The sequence below is a fragment of the Symphalangus syndactylus genome, chromosome 18, assembly GCF_028878055.3.
Source record: "Symphalangus syndactylus isolate Jambi chromosome 18, NHGRI_mSymSyn1-v2.1_pri, whole genome shotgun sequence".
NCBI lineage: Eukaryota > Metazoa > Chordata > Mammalia > Primates > Hylobatidae > Symphalangus > Symphalangus syndactylus.
The window spans coordinates 67287574-67304248 of NC_072440.2; the positions used below are offsets into that span (position 1 = coordinate 67287574).

General features: G+C 49.9%; 1 protein-coding gene and 1 pseudogene across 4 annotated transcripts in view; both read right to left on the reverse strand.

The window, feature by feature from the left end:
* Positions 1-1045: 1045 nt before the first annotated feature.
* Positions 1046-16675, reverse strand: part of LIMK2 (LIM domain kinase 2) — a 71680-nt gene continuing 56050 nt past the window's right edge. For 2 of the 4 annotated variants that reach the window (XM_055254417.2, XM_055254418.2), the window contains 9 exons: positions 16061-16247; positions 15122-15208; positions 14270-14401; positions 13976-14032; positions 10994-11059; positions 9494-9668; positions 8694-8749; positions 6907-7064; positions 1046-2848 (listed from right to left, as the gene is read on the reverse strand). In XM_055254417.2, the coding sequence (XP_055110392.1) occupies positions 2704-2848; positions 6907-7064; positions 8694-8749; positions 9494-9668; positions 10994-11059; positions 13976-14032; positions 14270-14401; positions 15122-15208; positions 16061-16247 (1063 nt within the window). In that variant the 3' untranslated portion in view covers positions 1046-2703. Of the gene's footprint in view, positions 2849-5472; positions 7065-8693; positions 8750-9493; positions 9669-10993; positions 11060-13975; positions 14033-14269; positions 14402-15121; positions 15209-16060; positions 16248-16675 lie in introns of those variants that run through there. The other 2 variants (XM_063623575.1, XM_063623576.1) reach the window with 1 other exon arrangement.
* On the reverse strand, positions 1389-4550 carry LOC129468614 (protein phosphatase 1 regulatory subunit 14B-like; annotated as a pseudogene).

Sequence of the window (16675 nt, forward strand, 5' to 3'; positions counted from 1 at the left end):
TCATCAGGAATCTTTCAGGTTGAAGCTGCAGGAAAGACAGATGTGCAGGCATCCCAATAAGGTGGTTGGTCATTGCAAATCCTCTCCCCTTCAGCATTGTTTCCAAGGTGGAGGTAGTTAAAATGAATATCTAGACAGCCCTTGTCAAAGGCTGGAACGCAGCAGGGGTTAGGTGGTGGGTGACAGGGGTGGTGCTGCAGCAGCCAAAGGGGGAATAACTGCAGAGGAGGAAGGGTCACTATGCTGCCTGCAGCAGCCCTGGGCTGAGGAAGTTCCCTGCAAGGTGACTACTATGACTCCAGAAGGAAAGATACCAACAGGAGTGTCTCCTGGACTTTTAGCAAGGGATTTCAGCCACAGGTTATCAGTCTCAGGAACACCCAGATGACCTCTGCCCATGCCCAGCCATTGCTCTGTGGTTCTGCCAGCAATGCATACTCCAGATCATCAGTTTTTTTTGGGAACCAGATTCTGTCTTTAAGTTGGATTCTTCAAGCTTTGAGAGTGCCTGGGAGAAAGCACCTTTGGGTTTACAGATTTATATTGTGCCCAAGGCCCCACTAACCAGATAGCACTGTCCTTCCCAATGGTCACTCCTCCACAACATCCCCCATATGCAGAAGCAAGAAGAAATTGGTCTTCTCCTCTCAAGCACTTGTAGGGAAACACAAGGGGTGGGGTGACTTGCATTCATTTCTTCCCATTACAAAGGTGGCACCTAGCACTGAGGAAAGCAAGCCAGGATACCCAGGCTATAGAACTATTCATATAAAGAGGATAAAAGGGTAGGGCTCCTAAGGAATGACTCAGCTGGCATGTGAGAGCTAGGCCAGGAAAATGTCATAGTCAGTCACACCTGCTGCAAGGAAGGGGCTGCCTCAGGTGGGATGTACATATTCTCTAGGATGGGTGTCTGCTTGAGGGTTTTAGACTTGGGTGCATGAAAACTCTCTGCTATGGGGAGTTTGTGCGGGCTAGGCCAGAAGGTGGCTAGCAGACCCTCTACATTTATGTCCCTGAGCCAGTCATGTTTTCACTCTCCATATTGCCAGTTATGTTAACTGCTTAATTTATTTAGTCTGATCAATGGCCCAGTTCGGGCCCACCACTCCTACACTTGCTGGGGACAGCCAGGAAACAACCAGCCACACAATGCTGAACTGTGCTGCTGCTGGGAGTCCAGGGCTCAGCCCTAAAAGCAAGCTTGCAAACTTCACACGTAAGTACAGTCTATATAGCAAGTAAACTCTGACCAGAGAGATGACATCTGGTCTCACAACTCACCAGGTCTATGTACAATATTTCACATACCACCCAATAGATATAACAAGGTAATAGCAACCACTCTCCTTTATCAATTCCCCCTGCTCCAATACAACCACCACACATTGCATTAATACCCCAAACCCATTCCCAATTTATTAAATATGGTGCAAGCTCATAGACACTTAGAAGAGGCAAATCTAGTTGTGATGAAGAGTTCCTAGAGCTCTGGGAGCCAAGATGGAGGTTTTCCAGTACCTGCAGATGTGGCTCAGGAGGATGCTGCCCAGGAGCTAATGAGTTGGGAGAGCAAACATGGGAGGTAGAAGTCAGATGGCCCAGCTCAGGGAGCTCTCTCTCTCAGCATCTCAGCTTTGGGACTCTGCCACCACCTCTTCCCAGCCCAAGCTGCTGCCTAAACCAGGCATGTTGAAGAGTGAGCAATGGTTGCCACGAGGCCAAGACCAAGAGATTGCTGAGACTCCCACTCCCCTCCCTCAGACTCTAGGCCTGTGACAAGCCACACTGTCCTCCAGAACCCATCTAGCTTTAGGCAAAATGTTTTAGGCATCTAAGGAGCCCACCAGAGTATGAGTAACAGAAGCCAAGATCTGAGCTTTCTAGAGGGCAGGGCCTCTTTCTAGTCCCTCAGCCTCTTCCTGTGCTTGTGACTGTTTGTTGCAGACAGAAAGGATGTTGTCCATAAGTTCTCAGCCAGTCTCTAGTATTAAGCTTGAAAACATGAGGTGCAGGCTTCCCCTCACATGATGTGGTCCCTGGGCTGGCTAGAGCCAGTGAGCAGGTAAACAGAAGCCAGCCCTTTCTCTAACTCCTGGCCTGTGCCACCACATATTAAGGAACTCTTCAAAACCTACTCCCTCAACCTTGCTCCAGGAAGGGCAGGATCTGGAGTGGAAAGGGGGAGCATCACTGACTTTTTCACACCCTTTGAGTGCCTCCTGGCCATCAGTCTTTCTTTCGTCCACACACTTGAAGTCCTCCTGCACCGAGCTGGACTAGTGACTTCAGAGTTCACAGGCAGGTTCACAGGCAGGTTCACCCTGGGATCCTGCCCAGCAGGTCCAGGTCACGCTGATTAGTGTAAGCAAGAGCCTCCCACAATCCACTGCCAGGGAGTTCCTGGGTGGATTTGAGTAACAGATTCCTCCTGGCCCAAAGGCCAGGGGTTTTTTTCTTCTTCACAGCTTTCAGGCAAGTATTGGATTTACAGACAGTAACTAGGCCCCAGAACCTGTGGAGATACATTTCCCTGGTGCTGCGCCCACTTGCCTCCTGGGGAGGTAGTAGGAATGGCTTGTTCTGCTTCTAAACAGGCCGCCAATCCACAGGAAGCCTGGACGGCCCTGCTCACAGCAGGGATGGGGCGCAGAGGGGCAATGCTGGCTGTAGAACACCCCCCTGCAGGGGGCTGGGCTAGGGCTAGGGAGGTGAGTCCCGGGTCAGGCCGTACTGCATGCTCACAGTGTGGTCCAACTCTTCCAGCTCTGCAGGCAGCGGGATGCCCAGCTCCCCCAGGTATAGGGAGAGGGCCTCAAAGGAGTCCTCCAGTTTCGAGAATGCTGGTCTAGAAGGAAAAGAGGTAAATTAGAGGCAGGTGGAATATGAGCAGGGCCATGGGTGGGTGGAAGGAATCTAGGCTCAGCTACTTCCTGGTTGTATAACCTCAGGCAAACTCCTTCACCTAGTAGTGCCTCTGTGAGAAATGGGCATAATGTTACTGCTACCTCATATATTTGCTATAAAGATTAGATAACACTATGACAAGGCTGGCCTAGCTGGAGTTAGAACTTAAAAACAATAGGAGAAAAACTTCCCTCCCATGCCTTAGAGAAAATGCAGTTATCAGAGGTGGAATCGGAAACACCAGGCTCCTAGTGCCACAGAAACGGCTTGGCTGCCCCGGAAGCCTAAGACAGCTCAGGCTTATTCCTCCTCCTCCATGTTTATGCTTAAATGTCGTGTCACCTCAGTGAGGCCTGCTCTGATGACCAGATTTAAAATTGCAACTGGTACCCTAAACAATTGTCTTTACTTGGCTTGACTCTTTTTCCATAGCATCTGCCACATTCTAATATTCAATATAGCTTACTTATTGTATCTACTGTATGATACAGTAGATACCATGCTAGAATCTATGTTCTATGAGGGTAGGCACCTTTATTTTGTTCACTGCTGTAACTCAAGCGCTTAGAACTGTACCTAGCACACAGTAGGCATTCAATACTGTATATATATATTTTTAAATAAAGAGATTTAGAATGACTGACAAGAGGTATTAGAAAACAAATACTGTGTAGCTTCACAATTTCTCCTCAAGTTCTTACACTGGTGTTACTGAAGGATTGTGGTCTTTGGCCTGTAAAGAAACAAGGTACAGATTCTCCCACCAGAAAATTTCAACTCTAATGTGGACCGCTGGAAATCATTTTTTTTTTTTTGAGCTGCACCAAAGGCGTATCCTAGCTTTATTAAAGGACCCGTGCCACAGAGTCAGTATAAAAACACAAAAAGTCCCATCAGTTTAATAACAAAAAACCCCAAAAGTGGAAAACTGAGGGGGTAGGGGAAGAGACCCCTGGGCCAGGGGCATGAGGAGCCCTGGCCGCAGGGTCCCCCGGTATTGCTGTTGCTACGAGGTCGGGGGGCAGCGATTGTCCTATGGGAGCCACCGTTCGCCTGGGTCGGGGACCCTCACTTCTTCTGGGGTGTGCTCAGCTTCTGCATGGGCAGGATCTTGTCCAGCAGGCCAGAGATGAAGGCCTCTGTGGGTTTTTAACAGTCAACCAGCAGCTACTTGACCCTGGCAGCCCGGGCATCGTCACTCTCCATGTCCAGGAGCTCATCCACGTCAATCTCCAGTTCTGGGATCTCCTCTTCCTGGCAGTCAGTCGTAGAGGCGCGTGAGCTGCTCCAGGATCCACTCCTCTAGGTTGAGGCGCTTCCGTAGCTCCTTGCGGTCATACTTGACGGTGACCTTCCCACCGCCCGGGCCCTCTCCTGCGGGGGGCTATGAAAGTGGACGCGTGGTCCTGGGCAGCCACTGCCGCGCCCTCCCCCTCCCCGCCCCCCGGCCCCGCTGTGCCGCTGTCAGCCGAGGCTGCCGCCGGGGCCACGTGCGCGCGTCGGGCCCCTCCCTGCGCCGCTGCCTCCGGGACGCCCGCCGGCTGGCTCGGGTTAGCTAGCCGGCTCCGCTTAGCTAGCCGGCTCGCTCAGCGCGGCTCTGCGGCGAGGGCGGCGGCGGGGGTGCCCGGGGGCAGCTGCGGCATGCGGTGCCCCCGGGCCTGGCCTGGCCGCGCCCCGCCCCCTCCCCGCCGATCCACCCGCCCTTTGTCCCCCACGGCCGCCGCCGGAGCTGTCGCCACCGAAGCGCTTTCTCTGTCTGGAAATCATTTTAAAATAAAGACTATGTGCCAACTGGTTATCCTGGGAGGGTGGAGTTGGGGGTGAGGAGAATGTTGAGGGGTATATTGGTTAAGGGACATTACAGAAGACATATTTCCTATGCTATAAACTTTGGTAATGTTTGAACTTGTTTTTAAAAGAAACATGATTTTTAGAAAACCTAGGCAATACCATTCAGGACATAGGCGTGGGCAAGGACTTCATGTCTAAAACACCAAAAGCAATGGCAACAAAAGCCAAAATCGACAAATGGGATCTCATTAAACTAAAGAGCTTCTGCACAGCAAAAGAAACTATCATCAGAGTGAACAGGCAACCTACACAATGGGAGAAAATTTTTGCAACCTACTCATCTGACAAAGGGCTAATATCCAGAATCTACAATGAACTCAAACAAATTTACAAGAAAAAAACAAACAACCCCATCAAAAAGTGGGCAGAGGACATGAACAGACACTTCTCAAAAGAAGACATTTATGCAGCCAAAAAACACATGAAGAAATGCTCCTCATCACTGGCCATCAGAGAAATGCAAATCAAAACCACAGTGAGATACCATCTCACACCAGTTAGAATGGCCATCATTAAAAAATCAGGAAACAACAGGTGCTGGAGAGGATGTGGAGAAATAGGAACACTTTTACACTGTTGGTGGGACTGTAAACTAGTTCAACCATTGTGGAAGTCAGTGTGGCGATTCCTCAGGGATCTAGAACTAGAAATACCATTTGACCCAGCCATCCCATTACTGGGTATATACCCAAAGGACTATAAATCATGCTGCTATAAAGACACATGCACACGTATGTTTATTGCGGCACTATTCACAATAGCAAAGAGTTGGAACCAACCCAAATGTCCAACAACGATAGACTGGATTAAGAAAATGTGGCACATATACACCATGGAATACTATGCAGCCATAAAAAATGATGAGTTCGTGTCCTTTGTAGGGACATGGATGAAACTGGAAAACATCATTCTCAGTAAACTATCGCAAGGACAAAAAACCAAACACCGCATGTTCTCACTCATAGGTGGGAATTGAACAATGAGAACTCATGGACACAGGAAGGGGAACATCACGCTCGGGGGACTGTTGTGGGGTGGGGGGAGGGGGGAGGGACAGCATTAGGAGATACACCTAATGCTAAATGACGAGTTAATGGGTGCGGGAAATCAACATGGCACATGGATACATATGTAACAAACCTGCACATTGTGCACATGTACCCTAAAACCCTAAAGTATAATAAAAAAAAAAAAAAAAAAGAAACATGATTTTTGAGGCAGGAAAAAAACTCATTTTTGAGACAGAGTTTCACTCTTGTTGCCGAGGCTAGAGTGCAATGGTGTGATACCAGCTCACTGCAACCTCCGCCCCTGGGTTCAAACAATTCTCCTGCCTCAGCCTCCCAAGTAGCTGGGGTTACAGGCACCTGCCACGATGCCTGGCTAATTTTTGTATTTTTAGTAGACATGGGGGTTTCACCATGTTGGCCAGGCTGGTCTCCAACTCCAGACCTCAGGTGATCCACCAGCCTCGGCCTCCCAAAGTGCTGGGATTACAGGTGTGAGCCACCGCGCCCAGCCAGATTCTAGTTTTTTAACCACACACTTGAAAAGACCTAGGGTAACTTTGGTAATAATGAAATTATCACCTGAGAAGAATAAAGGTAATTTTGAAAATACTTCAGCTAAATGCATAAAACTGCTCACTGTAGTTAATACCTATAGTAAAGAGAAACTGGAAAAACCTGAATATCTACATTACAATATGTTCAGACAGTCTCTCAACAGAATTTCATGTTGTCGACAAAAATGATAAACAGGAAGACTGGATAGTAACAAGGGAAATGCAGGGCAAAATACAGAACTATTTACTATAAAAAAAAGTGTATGTGTAGATATGGACAGGGGAATATCGAAAGATGAATACACTTATTGTATTCAAATGGTTTGGGTGAATTTCCTTCTTTTTAAACTTTCTTTTAATGGCTGTGTCTCTGTGTCCTATCCAGATTACTTGCTACTATGTCTTTACCTCTCTCTTCTCCAACCTGTACATACATGTTGTCAGATGGCTCAGGGGTTGACAGCCACATTCTTGACCTCAAGGCTTCGCTCACCCCTGTGCTTGCGAAGGGCTCAGGGGTGGCCTTAGACTGAGGCAAACGTCCCAGGACCCTGCGGGCTGGGAGAAAGAGGCAGGATACCAACCTGCTCTCAGGCTCCAGTCTGCAGCAGATGGCGGCCAGCGGGAAGAAGGCTGGGGGACAATCTGTGGGAACAAACTTCTCCCAGAAAAGCTTCACGTTGAGGCCAAAGTCCAGTGTTCGGGGAAGGCAGTCAGGATCTGCATACACCTGCCCAATGATCTGTAGGGTAAGAAGACAGCAGTTTACAAAGGACTACAGAGGCCACAGATACTTGGCAAGGGAAAGGAATGCTGGGATGTGGACAGGAAGGATGGGCAGAAAAGGAGGTGGTAAAATAGGTTAGAGAGCTCTCCCCAATCCCCTATCATCTCTCCAAATCTTACTAATCCAGACCTGTATCCACTGAGAGTTGGGTTACTGAAGAGGACTGAGAAGGGGCTTCACTGCAGAAGCCAAGTGTTCCAAATCAGCATCTGGAAGCTAGCAGCTTCCACTCATCCCACCCTGCCTTGTCTGTGTCTCCTTGTGGCTGTGTGTGTGCCAGAGTTAAGGCTCTATGAGGTGCTGGATCTGATTCATGTCTGAAACCCTTTGGCACCAGCCCAGTGCTCTGAACAGAGGTGTTCAATTAATATTAAAGAAAACAATTTTTTAAAACAAATCTTCCTTCATGGCCGGGCACAGTAGCTCACGCCTGTCATCTCAGCACTTTGGGAGGCTGAGGCGAGTGGATCACCTGAGGTCAGGCATTTGAGACCAGCCTGGCCAACATGGCGAAACCCTGTCTCTACTGAAAATACAAAAATTAGCCGGGCGTGGTGGCGCACACCTGTAGTCCCAGCTACTTGGGAAGCTGAGGCAGGAGAATTGCTTGAACCTGGGAGGCGGAGGCTGCAGTGAGCCAAGATCGCACCTCTGCACTCCGGCCTGGGCGACAGAGTGAAACTCCATCTCAAAAACAAAACCTTCCTTCATTATCCTAACCATTCCTTGTCTCTCCTCTCCTCTGCCCTCGCAACTTTGTAGGAATTACAGAAGGCTTTGAATGTGTGTGTGTTTGAGTCTTTGAGATATGCTGTCACCTGACTAAACTCCTAAAGGTAGGAATCTTTCCAAGATTCCTCACTCTGTCCACATGGTACCTGGCACAGGGCTGGCACTTCCTAGAGTGGCCACTTCTACTTGAAGGGAACTGAGAAGGGCTACATTTGGCCCAAGAGCTAGCTAGACAGCCACATGCACAGTCTCTTGCCCTTCCTTCTGGAATTCTGAGTCTCATCCGCCCCTTATTGACCATGTGCAAGCCACTGCCCTCTTCTGAGCCTCAGTTTCCTCAACTGAAAAAAAAAAAAAAACCTGAGCGGGCGCGGTAGCTCACGCCTATAATTCCAGCACTTTTAGAGGCCGAGGCGGGCGGATCACCTGAGGTCCGGAGTTCAAGACCAGTCTGGCCAACATGGTGAAACCCTGTCTCTACTAAAAATACAAAAATTAGCCGGGCATGGTGGTGTGTGCCGGTAGTCCCAGCTACTTGGGAGGCTGAGGCAGGAGAATCACTTGAACCCAGAAAGCGGAGGTTGCAGTGAGCCCAGATTGTGCCACTGCACTCCAGCCTGGGCAACGAAGTGAGACTCCATCTAAAACAAAAAAACCCTGCCAGTCCTTCTCTTAGGACCAATGAAACACGAATGTGGCAAAGATGTGCAGATGCATTATAAACCATAAAACCCTACACCCATGTTGATTTTAGTCAAGCTAGTCGTCCCTAGGAGGAGATGCCCCAGTTCTGAGGGAAGGCAGAGCTGCTAGGCCTGCTGCCTCGGGCATGGCCTTGGTGCCAGAGCTCACCTCACAGAGAACGATCCCAAAGGAGAAGATATCCACCGTCTCATCATAGCTCTTTCCTTGGGGAACACAGGAGAGCACGCTGTTAAGTTTACATCACTTACCTGCTCTGCACTGGGTCTAGGGTCAATCTAAGCCACAGCTAAGAACCAAGGCTAGAACAGGTTCTGTAGAGACACCCCACAGGCTGTCCTGCGCAGACACCACCTGAAAATAGTCCTTCCTCAGCCCTAGGTGACCTGCCTTGGAGAGCCCTTATAACATAACACTGCCTAGGATGAAACTGCATGTTAAAGTGGAAAAGAACCAGACTAGGGGTTCATCCAGGCTCTGCCATTAGCCAGCTGTATGCTCCTAGGCAATTCACTGAACTTCTCTGGGCCTCAGACTCCAAAATGGATTGTATTCAGACCATTTCTGAGGCCTCACAACCCTGATTTCAAGAATCCCAACCACCATCTCTGGCTGGTTTGAGCATTATCCACCAGAGGGCACCACACTTCAGTTCTCACCATGGAGAGGGCTAAAGCTGGGACAATAGCCTAAGCTCTTATCGATCCCTGAGGCACAAATGCCAGAGTCAGAACTCACCTTATCCCCCATAATGGGACACTGATCAGTTCCCAGCCCCCTGAGCTCAGGAGCTAAATCGTGAGGCCCCTCCTGGCAAGGGAAAAACATCCTCAGCTCTGGGTATCTAGTCCTACACTTCACAGGCCTCCCCTGGAGTTCCCATGGCTCTGATGCAAGGGCAGCATCTGTCCTCCCTCTGCGGGTGTCCCCTCCAGGGCTTCAGGACTCACCGTTCAGCATCTCAGGGGCCATCCAGTAGGGGTTTCCCACCACTGTGTAGCGCTTCTTGCGGTCGTTCTTGCGCAAGGTGCGTTTCTTGGTGGTGGCCTTCTCCATGGGGGGCCTTTTCCTCTCTTCCACTATGAGCCGTGACAGCCCAAAGTCTGCCACCACCACAGTCTTGTCCTGGTAGGATAAAAGACAAGTCAGGACTTCATGGGGATGTTCTCAAACCTGGCCCTGGGGAGGAAGCATAGGCAAGAGAAGCCACTGAGAAGGGGAGAAAAGGTATATAGCAAGGGAGAATCAGAGCAGGAAGCTCTATCAAATAGACACTCTCAGGCCAGGCACGGTGGCTTACGCCTGCAATCCCAGAACTTTGGAAGGCCGAGGCGGGTGAATCACCTGAGGTCAGGAGTTCAAGACCAGCCTGGCCAACATGGCGAAACCCTGTCTCTACTAAAAATACAAAAAAAAAAAAAAAAATTAGCTAGGCGTGGTGGCACACGCCTGTAGTCCTAGCTACTTGGGAGGCTGAAGCAGAAGAATCACTAGAACCTGGGAGATGGAGGTTGCAGTAAGCCAAGATTGCGCCACTGCACTCCAGCCTGGGAAACAGAATGAGACTCCATCTAAAAAACAAAACAAAACAAAACAAAAAAACAGACACACTTGGCATTTGTGTTTCTGAGGGTCTGGTATCTGTGCACAGCAGATTCCCAGCCCACAGTGGGTTCATGGCAGAACCACTGGAGCCCCTGGAGGTGAGGCTCAGGGACTTGGAGAGTGGAACTCAGAGGTGGGACAGGGGGTTGCTTTTGTTTTTCCCTGTCTTGCCTTCTTCCTAAAATGATTTCAGGCAGTGGCCAGAACCAGGATAAGACAGAAAAAGGCAAGGTGGAGGCAGTAGGTGGGGAGTCTTGGGGGAGACAAGCTCTTTGAATAGCTACAGGGCAGTCATGTGGGAAAGGAATGAAGATTGCGTGGTGTGGGTCTAGAGGGCAGAGCCAGGGCCAGCTGGCAGACACCGAGGAAGCCAGACAGCAAGTCAGTAAGACAAACAACATTGTAACCACCACAGCTGAGGGGCAGTGGGAGGAATGCTGGTCTCAAACTGGTCCCTGTAAATTTACTAGCTCGGTGGCCTCAGGCTGAGGCTTCAGGTGCCACCACTGTAAAATGGGGTCAGCAATGAGCTGCTTTACAAGACTATTATGGGGCAAAAGCAGGTAAAACGACAGGGCTCTACATATAGTCAACAAACTTCTGAAGTTCCTTCTAATCAAATTATTTCAAAGGTTGCTAATGAGAGAAGGTGAAATTATGTCTGTGTGTGTCTGGGAGCTCCCAGAAGACAGAGAAGGGCATTGGAAGAAGCAGGAAGGGAAAGATAGGAGCTCCTAGGCAACACCTCTGCCCTCTAGCCAGAGGGGACAAGTCAGCCTCCTTTGTGACAAGGAAGCCAGAAAGGATAGGACCCTGGAGGCCAGGCCCAGAGCAGTGGGACATACCAACTTGATGAGGCAGTTGTGCGAGTTCAGATCCCGGTGGATGATGCACATAGAGTGCAAATAGGCCTGGAACAGAAGCATGAGCTGAGGCTACAGGGCCAGCAAATCAACAAGACCCTGAATCTGGAATTGGGCACCATAGATGCTCTCCTACCAGGACATGCCCACCCAGCTTCAGAACCCAACCTGGACAACAGGGCCAGGGCCTCCTGTGGCCACTCCCTTGTCCCAATACCAACAGGAAGCCTGGACTTCCTCTGCTTCCCTGCTGCCATCTCCTGCCCATCCTTTGGTTCACCAATCACTAGCACAGTGGATGGCCAAAGCCCTCACTGCTCTCTCCTAATGTCCCCAACTTCAGAAAACCCTGGCCCTTGCAGCACTCCCTCCACCTCTACCCATTTTACTTAGATCCAGGCTGCTCCCTCCTCCCCACTCTCCCAATCTCTGGCTTGAGCCACTTTGGATCCTTCCTGTCTGCAACAGAGAAGTGACTTCCTGCTCCAGCTAGCTCTGTCTTTCAGACATTCACCTCCTCTAAGACTCTGCCTTCTCCACTGTCTAAACTTTAAGCTCTCCTCCTTCCTACCAAAATGTTTGTAAACAAATTTGTTTATGTCCCCTCTCCAGGCCTCCACCACTGACTCTTATCACTCTCAGGAGCAACTTCCTTTCTCCTTCCCTTCCCTTGCGAAATGTAGAAGGAGCCACTCCCTGCTCTCCAGCCCCCTGCAATACCGCTTTCATCCCTTAGGCTCCTGGAGCTGCTCACACACCCAGGGAGCTCTTCCTGAATCGCTATAGTTCATGACCTGCCTGCCTGCCTGCCTGCCTGCCTGCCTGCCTGAGGAAGTGCTCCTCAAAGACTGTCCACAACTTTCCTATGCTACCTGATCCTGAGACTCTTGTGTGTCTGTTTTATTCTTCCAGCCTTTTCAGTGTCAGCCCTACTCAAAGCCATCTCCTCTTCACAAGCTGAGACACCCCCACCAGCCGATGCCTCTTCTGTCCCACAGCTCCAGCTGCCCCTTCTCTGCAGATTAGGTGACTAGCAGCCTCTCCCTAAGCTCTAGTCTCATGGAGCCAGTTTCCTGCCCAGAAGATGCTGATAGGTTCTGCTAGCACAGAACAGCAGGCATCAATGCTAGCTCTTCCCAAACCAGTTCCTCAACCGTTGCTGCCATCCCCCATCCCCCAAACGTCTGGTGACACCTCAAGCCACTCATAACTCCTCCTCCTCCTCCCTCACTGCCAACCAGTCTCTCCATTCTGACTCCACCCTGCCTCCCACGCTCCTGTCCCCACAGCCACTACCTTAATTCAGAAATCTGAAATGTTTCATTAGCCCCCTATGCAGGTCTCCATTCCCTGGACCCTCCGCATTCCACCCCAATGTACTAACCATATCAGTTTCTTTTTTTTTTTTTTTTTTTTTGAGATGAAGTCTCGCTCTGTCACCCAGGCTGGAATGCAGTGGTGTGATCTTGGCTTACTGCAACTTCCGCCTCCCAAGTTCAAGCTATTCTCCTGCCTTGGCCTCCTGAGTAGCTCGGACTACAGGCATGCACCACCACGCCCAGCTAATTTTTGCATTTTTTTCTTTAGTAGAAACAGGGTTTCACCATGTTGGCCAGGCTGGTCTCAAACTCCTGACCTCAAGTGATCCACTCACCTCGGCCTCCCAAAAAAGTTCTGGGATTACAGGCATGAGCCACTGTGCCAGCCCAGACTCATTTTGGAAAAACCACAGCTCTTAAGCCTTCTTGCTTAAAAATCTTTTCCTGCCGGGCACGGTGGCTCACAACTGTAGTCCCAACACTTTGGGAGGGTGAGGCAGGAGGAATGCTTGAGCCCAGGAGTTTGAGATCAGCCTGGGCAACAAAGTGAGAACCTGTCTCTACCAAAAAAAAAAAAAAAAAATTCAAAAAATTAGGTGTGGTGGTACACACCTGTAGTCCAGCTACTTGGGAGGCTAAGGCAGGAGGATTGCTTGAGCCCAGGAGGTCGAAGCTGTAGTGAGCCATGATCGTGCCACTGCACTCCAGTCTGGGCAACAGAGCAATATCCTGTCTCAAAACAACAACAACAAAAAAAACCCCTTCCTGATTCAAGCCCCAGAAACAGGAAAAAAAAAAACAAAACAAAAAACCCAAAAAGCCAGTCAACCAAAAAACTCTTTTACATCTGTCTCCTAAATATAGTCCAGACTCCTTAGCTTAAAACACAGCGACCCTAATGTACCCCCAAACTGTTCCAGACTACTACTATTTTCATGGACCCCCATGTGAAGGGCAGTGGCTAAAGTCTCAGGCTTGGCGACCAGACTGATTAGCCCAGGATCCCAGCTCTGTCCCTTTCCAGTCCAGCTTATCTGGAAACCAAGGTTGTCATGAGGAATAAACATGCACATGCATGTTAATCCCTCAGCTCAGTGCCTAGCATATGGAGAGCACTCAGTACTTGTCAGCTGTTATTATTTCTATGCTTGGAATCATTTGTTTCCAGGTAAAATAGATGATTTTCTCCTCTTTCCTCCCAGGTCTTTGCTCCTGTCACTTCAATCTTGGAGCCTCTCTGCCAATAAGAACTTTATCCAATTCTGATCCTTCAGGGCTCCGCTAGAACTCATTTCCCCTTCATTGATTTCCTAAGCAGTGAGGTGCTCTACTTGGTCTAAGGGCCCTCAGCACCTGAACACCTGTGACGGCAGGCCCAGGCCATCTCAGGCTACAGTTTGCCTTTCTAGTTTGCCTTGTCCGTGCCCTGTTTGCCTTTAGAGATGTGTAATTCTTTGAGAATAGGGCTGTGAGCTGAGAAGAGTTGGCGGGGTCACTTTCAGTGACACAGACAAACTCAATGAATAGCTGCTGACCCAGCCCACACAAGTTGCACAGGAAGGGGTCTCTACCTTCCAGTGAAGCCCACAATTCTCACACTTCTCTCTACTCTTGCCCTGCTGGCAGGTTTATTGGTGGGACTCACCATTCCAGAAGCGATTCCTTTGGCAAACCTGACCTTCTGCTGCCAGGGGAACGGATCCTGCAGAATGGGAGGAATGACTGTCAGAGGCTGTTGAGCCCTGTCCCACTCGTGGTCCAGGCCCCATGGGTCAATGTGGTCTCCCAGTGAAGCCTCCTGTGTATGCTCAGTCCCACCCAGCATGGTCCTTTGGAGGCAAAGCAGGGCCCCTCTGCCCTTTAAGCTCCCAGGGTAGTGATAGCATAGCTGTCTGACAACCAAGCAAGGTTCCTGGAGACTGTGGGGTGGTGTGCTCACCATACTGCGCAGAAAGTCCTTCAGTGTGCCCCCCTCAATGTACTCTGTCAGCAGGTTCAGCTTCTTATCCTTGTACAGCACACCAATGAACTTGAGCACATTGGGGTGGTCCAGGCTGCGCATCACTTTCACCTGGGGGTGGGGGAAGCCAAGGAAAGCTGGTGGTTAACTTCTCACTGTCTTCCTTACCCCTTCCCTCCAAGGAATCAGCTTGACAAGTGTTACCCTGTATCTCCTACCGCCTATGTTGTGATATGACAGGGCACTAAGATCAGGATGAGGGAAGACCACCACCATATAGATGCAGATGGCTTCATAGGCCTTACCGTTGGGATCCTGCCTTTCTAGGAACTGCATTGGGGGAACTGGGGTGGGAGTGGACAAGTGGCTTGGAGGGCAGTACCCAGACCAAAGATGTCCCCAACTAAAGTTACTCCATGAAGTAACTTGGGAGGGGTAGTGAAAACTGTAAATGCCCAAGGAGTGTGAGTGCTCAGGGAGCTCCCCTCCAGGTTCCCTTAGCAGGGCGTTCAGGTGAGGATTATAACATTGAGTTGTACTAAATTGGAGTGTTTTCATGTCCATCATCCTCATAACCTGAGAGCTCCTCTGAACCATGTATCTTTTGTTACTGCATCCCTTGTACCCTGTTTGTGTTGCTTTTAGTAAGTGTTCATTGAACAAATAATTATGCTGTAATTTAGAGGGAGTGGGATATTCCTCTAGGGCTCTTTTCTGCTTAGTCTTTAAGACAGTGATTCCAAACTGTATTTTCTCTTGAAGCCATTATTTGTAAGGTCTTCTCTCTTCCAGTGGTGACACCAATCTCCTGGGCCCCCTCCATCTTCTTACCTCAGTCAGAAAAGTTTTCTGGGTCTCTTCATCACATCGAATTAACTCTTTCATGACCATCACTTTGCCCGTAGCTTTGTGTGTCACCTACAGGGAGGGTGACTGTTAATGGTGCTGAGACCAGAGGAAGCTCTGGAGAACTGTTTGAGAAAATCTATGCAGCTGGCCATCCCATCTCTTGGAGGGCACACTGAGCCGGGTCAGACTGACAGAGTTCATGTGTGGAAGATGCAGAGTGGAGCAACATGGGACTCAGACAGAAGCATACCCTCTTTCCTGGAGAGCTAGGCATGCACAGAGGAGAGGCAAGAACCCAGAAAAGGGAAGTGGGGAAGGAGGCAGGAGGGGACGCTGCCAAGCCAAGCAGGGGCTCTGGTCATCTGGCATAGGAGTGAGTCTCTTGAGTGAACATAAGTCTGGGGGCAGGAAGGTCAGTGCCAAAGACATGCACCAGGGAGCTGGGTGGGTCGGAGGTGAGCTCTCCAGCCCTGCTGCCCTGCAAGCTGAGACACACGTCTTACCTGACCCCCCCTCCCAGTTCTCAGCAGAGGAGGAGGGGGAGGAGAGAAAGAGAGAGGTTAGTCCCTGAAACTGTTCACCAGGGAGGCAGGAGCCATTCCCCTGTGTGTTCCTTGTAGCACGCCTGGTACTGAGGTCTGCGGGCACCTAACAAACACCCACTGACTGGAGGCAGGAGGGCCACAGGCACAGCTCAACCCAACCTGGATCTCCAGGTCCACAAGCTCATTGTAACAGCAACACTGACCTTAGGCGGCCTGGGTAGGGGTGAAGGATATCTCTCACACTATCACTCAAAGCCAGGAAGGAGGCCTGGCATCCTGCAGGGTGTGGGGTGGGGCCAAGTGATGAGAAATCCCCGAAAGACAGTGACAGAGGGACTGGGGGCAGAAGAGCAAAGCAGTTGTTGCCTGCGCTCACCTTGATAGCCTGCCCAAAGAAGCCCTTCCCCAGGACCTCCCCATGGATTAGGTCACAGGGCCGGAAGATCTGCTGTGAATAGCTGCTGGAACAACGAAGGGATTCTGAGCGGCTGATGTCACGGCTGAACAGCAGGGGCTCCTTTGGGGAGCTGGGGCCAGGGGACTTGGAGATACTGTTACTGCGCCTGAAGATGAGGAAAGACGGGGGTAGGGATGCGTAGTCCTCAGAGACCGGCCAAGAAACCCTGGAGGAAGGAAACTTAGGGGCACCTGTTCCTTCCAATCTCTATAGTTTAGATGTTATTATTGGGGAACAGGGGCTCTTACATCAGATGTATCATTTTGGGGTTGCTGACATCAGTCATTTATTTAAGCATAGTAAAAACACATTCAAAATGGGAACTCTGCATACATCACACATAGAACAATTAACTAGATTCTACTAGCTGATAATGCTCAGTATATGACATATATGACAACACTGTAGATGGTAATTCACCATCTCCCACATCTGCTTGATTTAAGGTACTAACTGGTTTACAGTGATAGTTATACTAGTATCCAAGAAATGAGCAAATGGGATTTTTTTTTTTTTTTTTTTTTTTTTGAGACA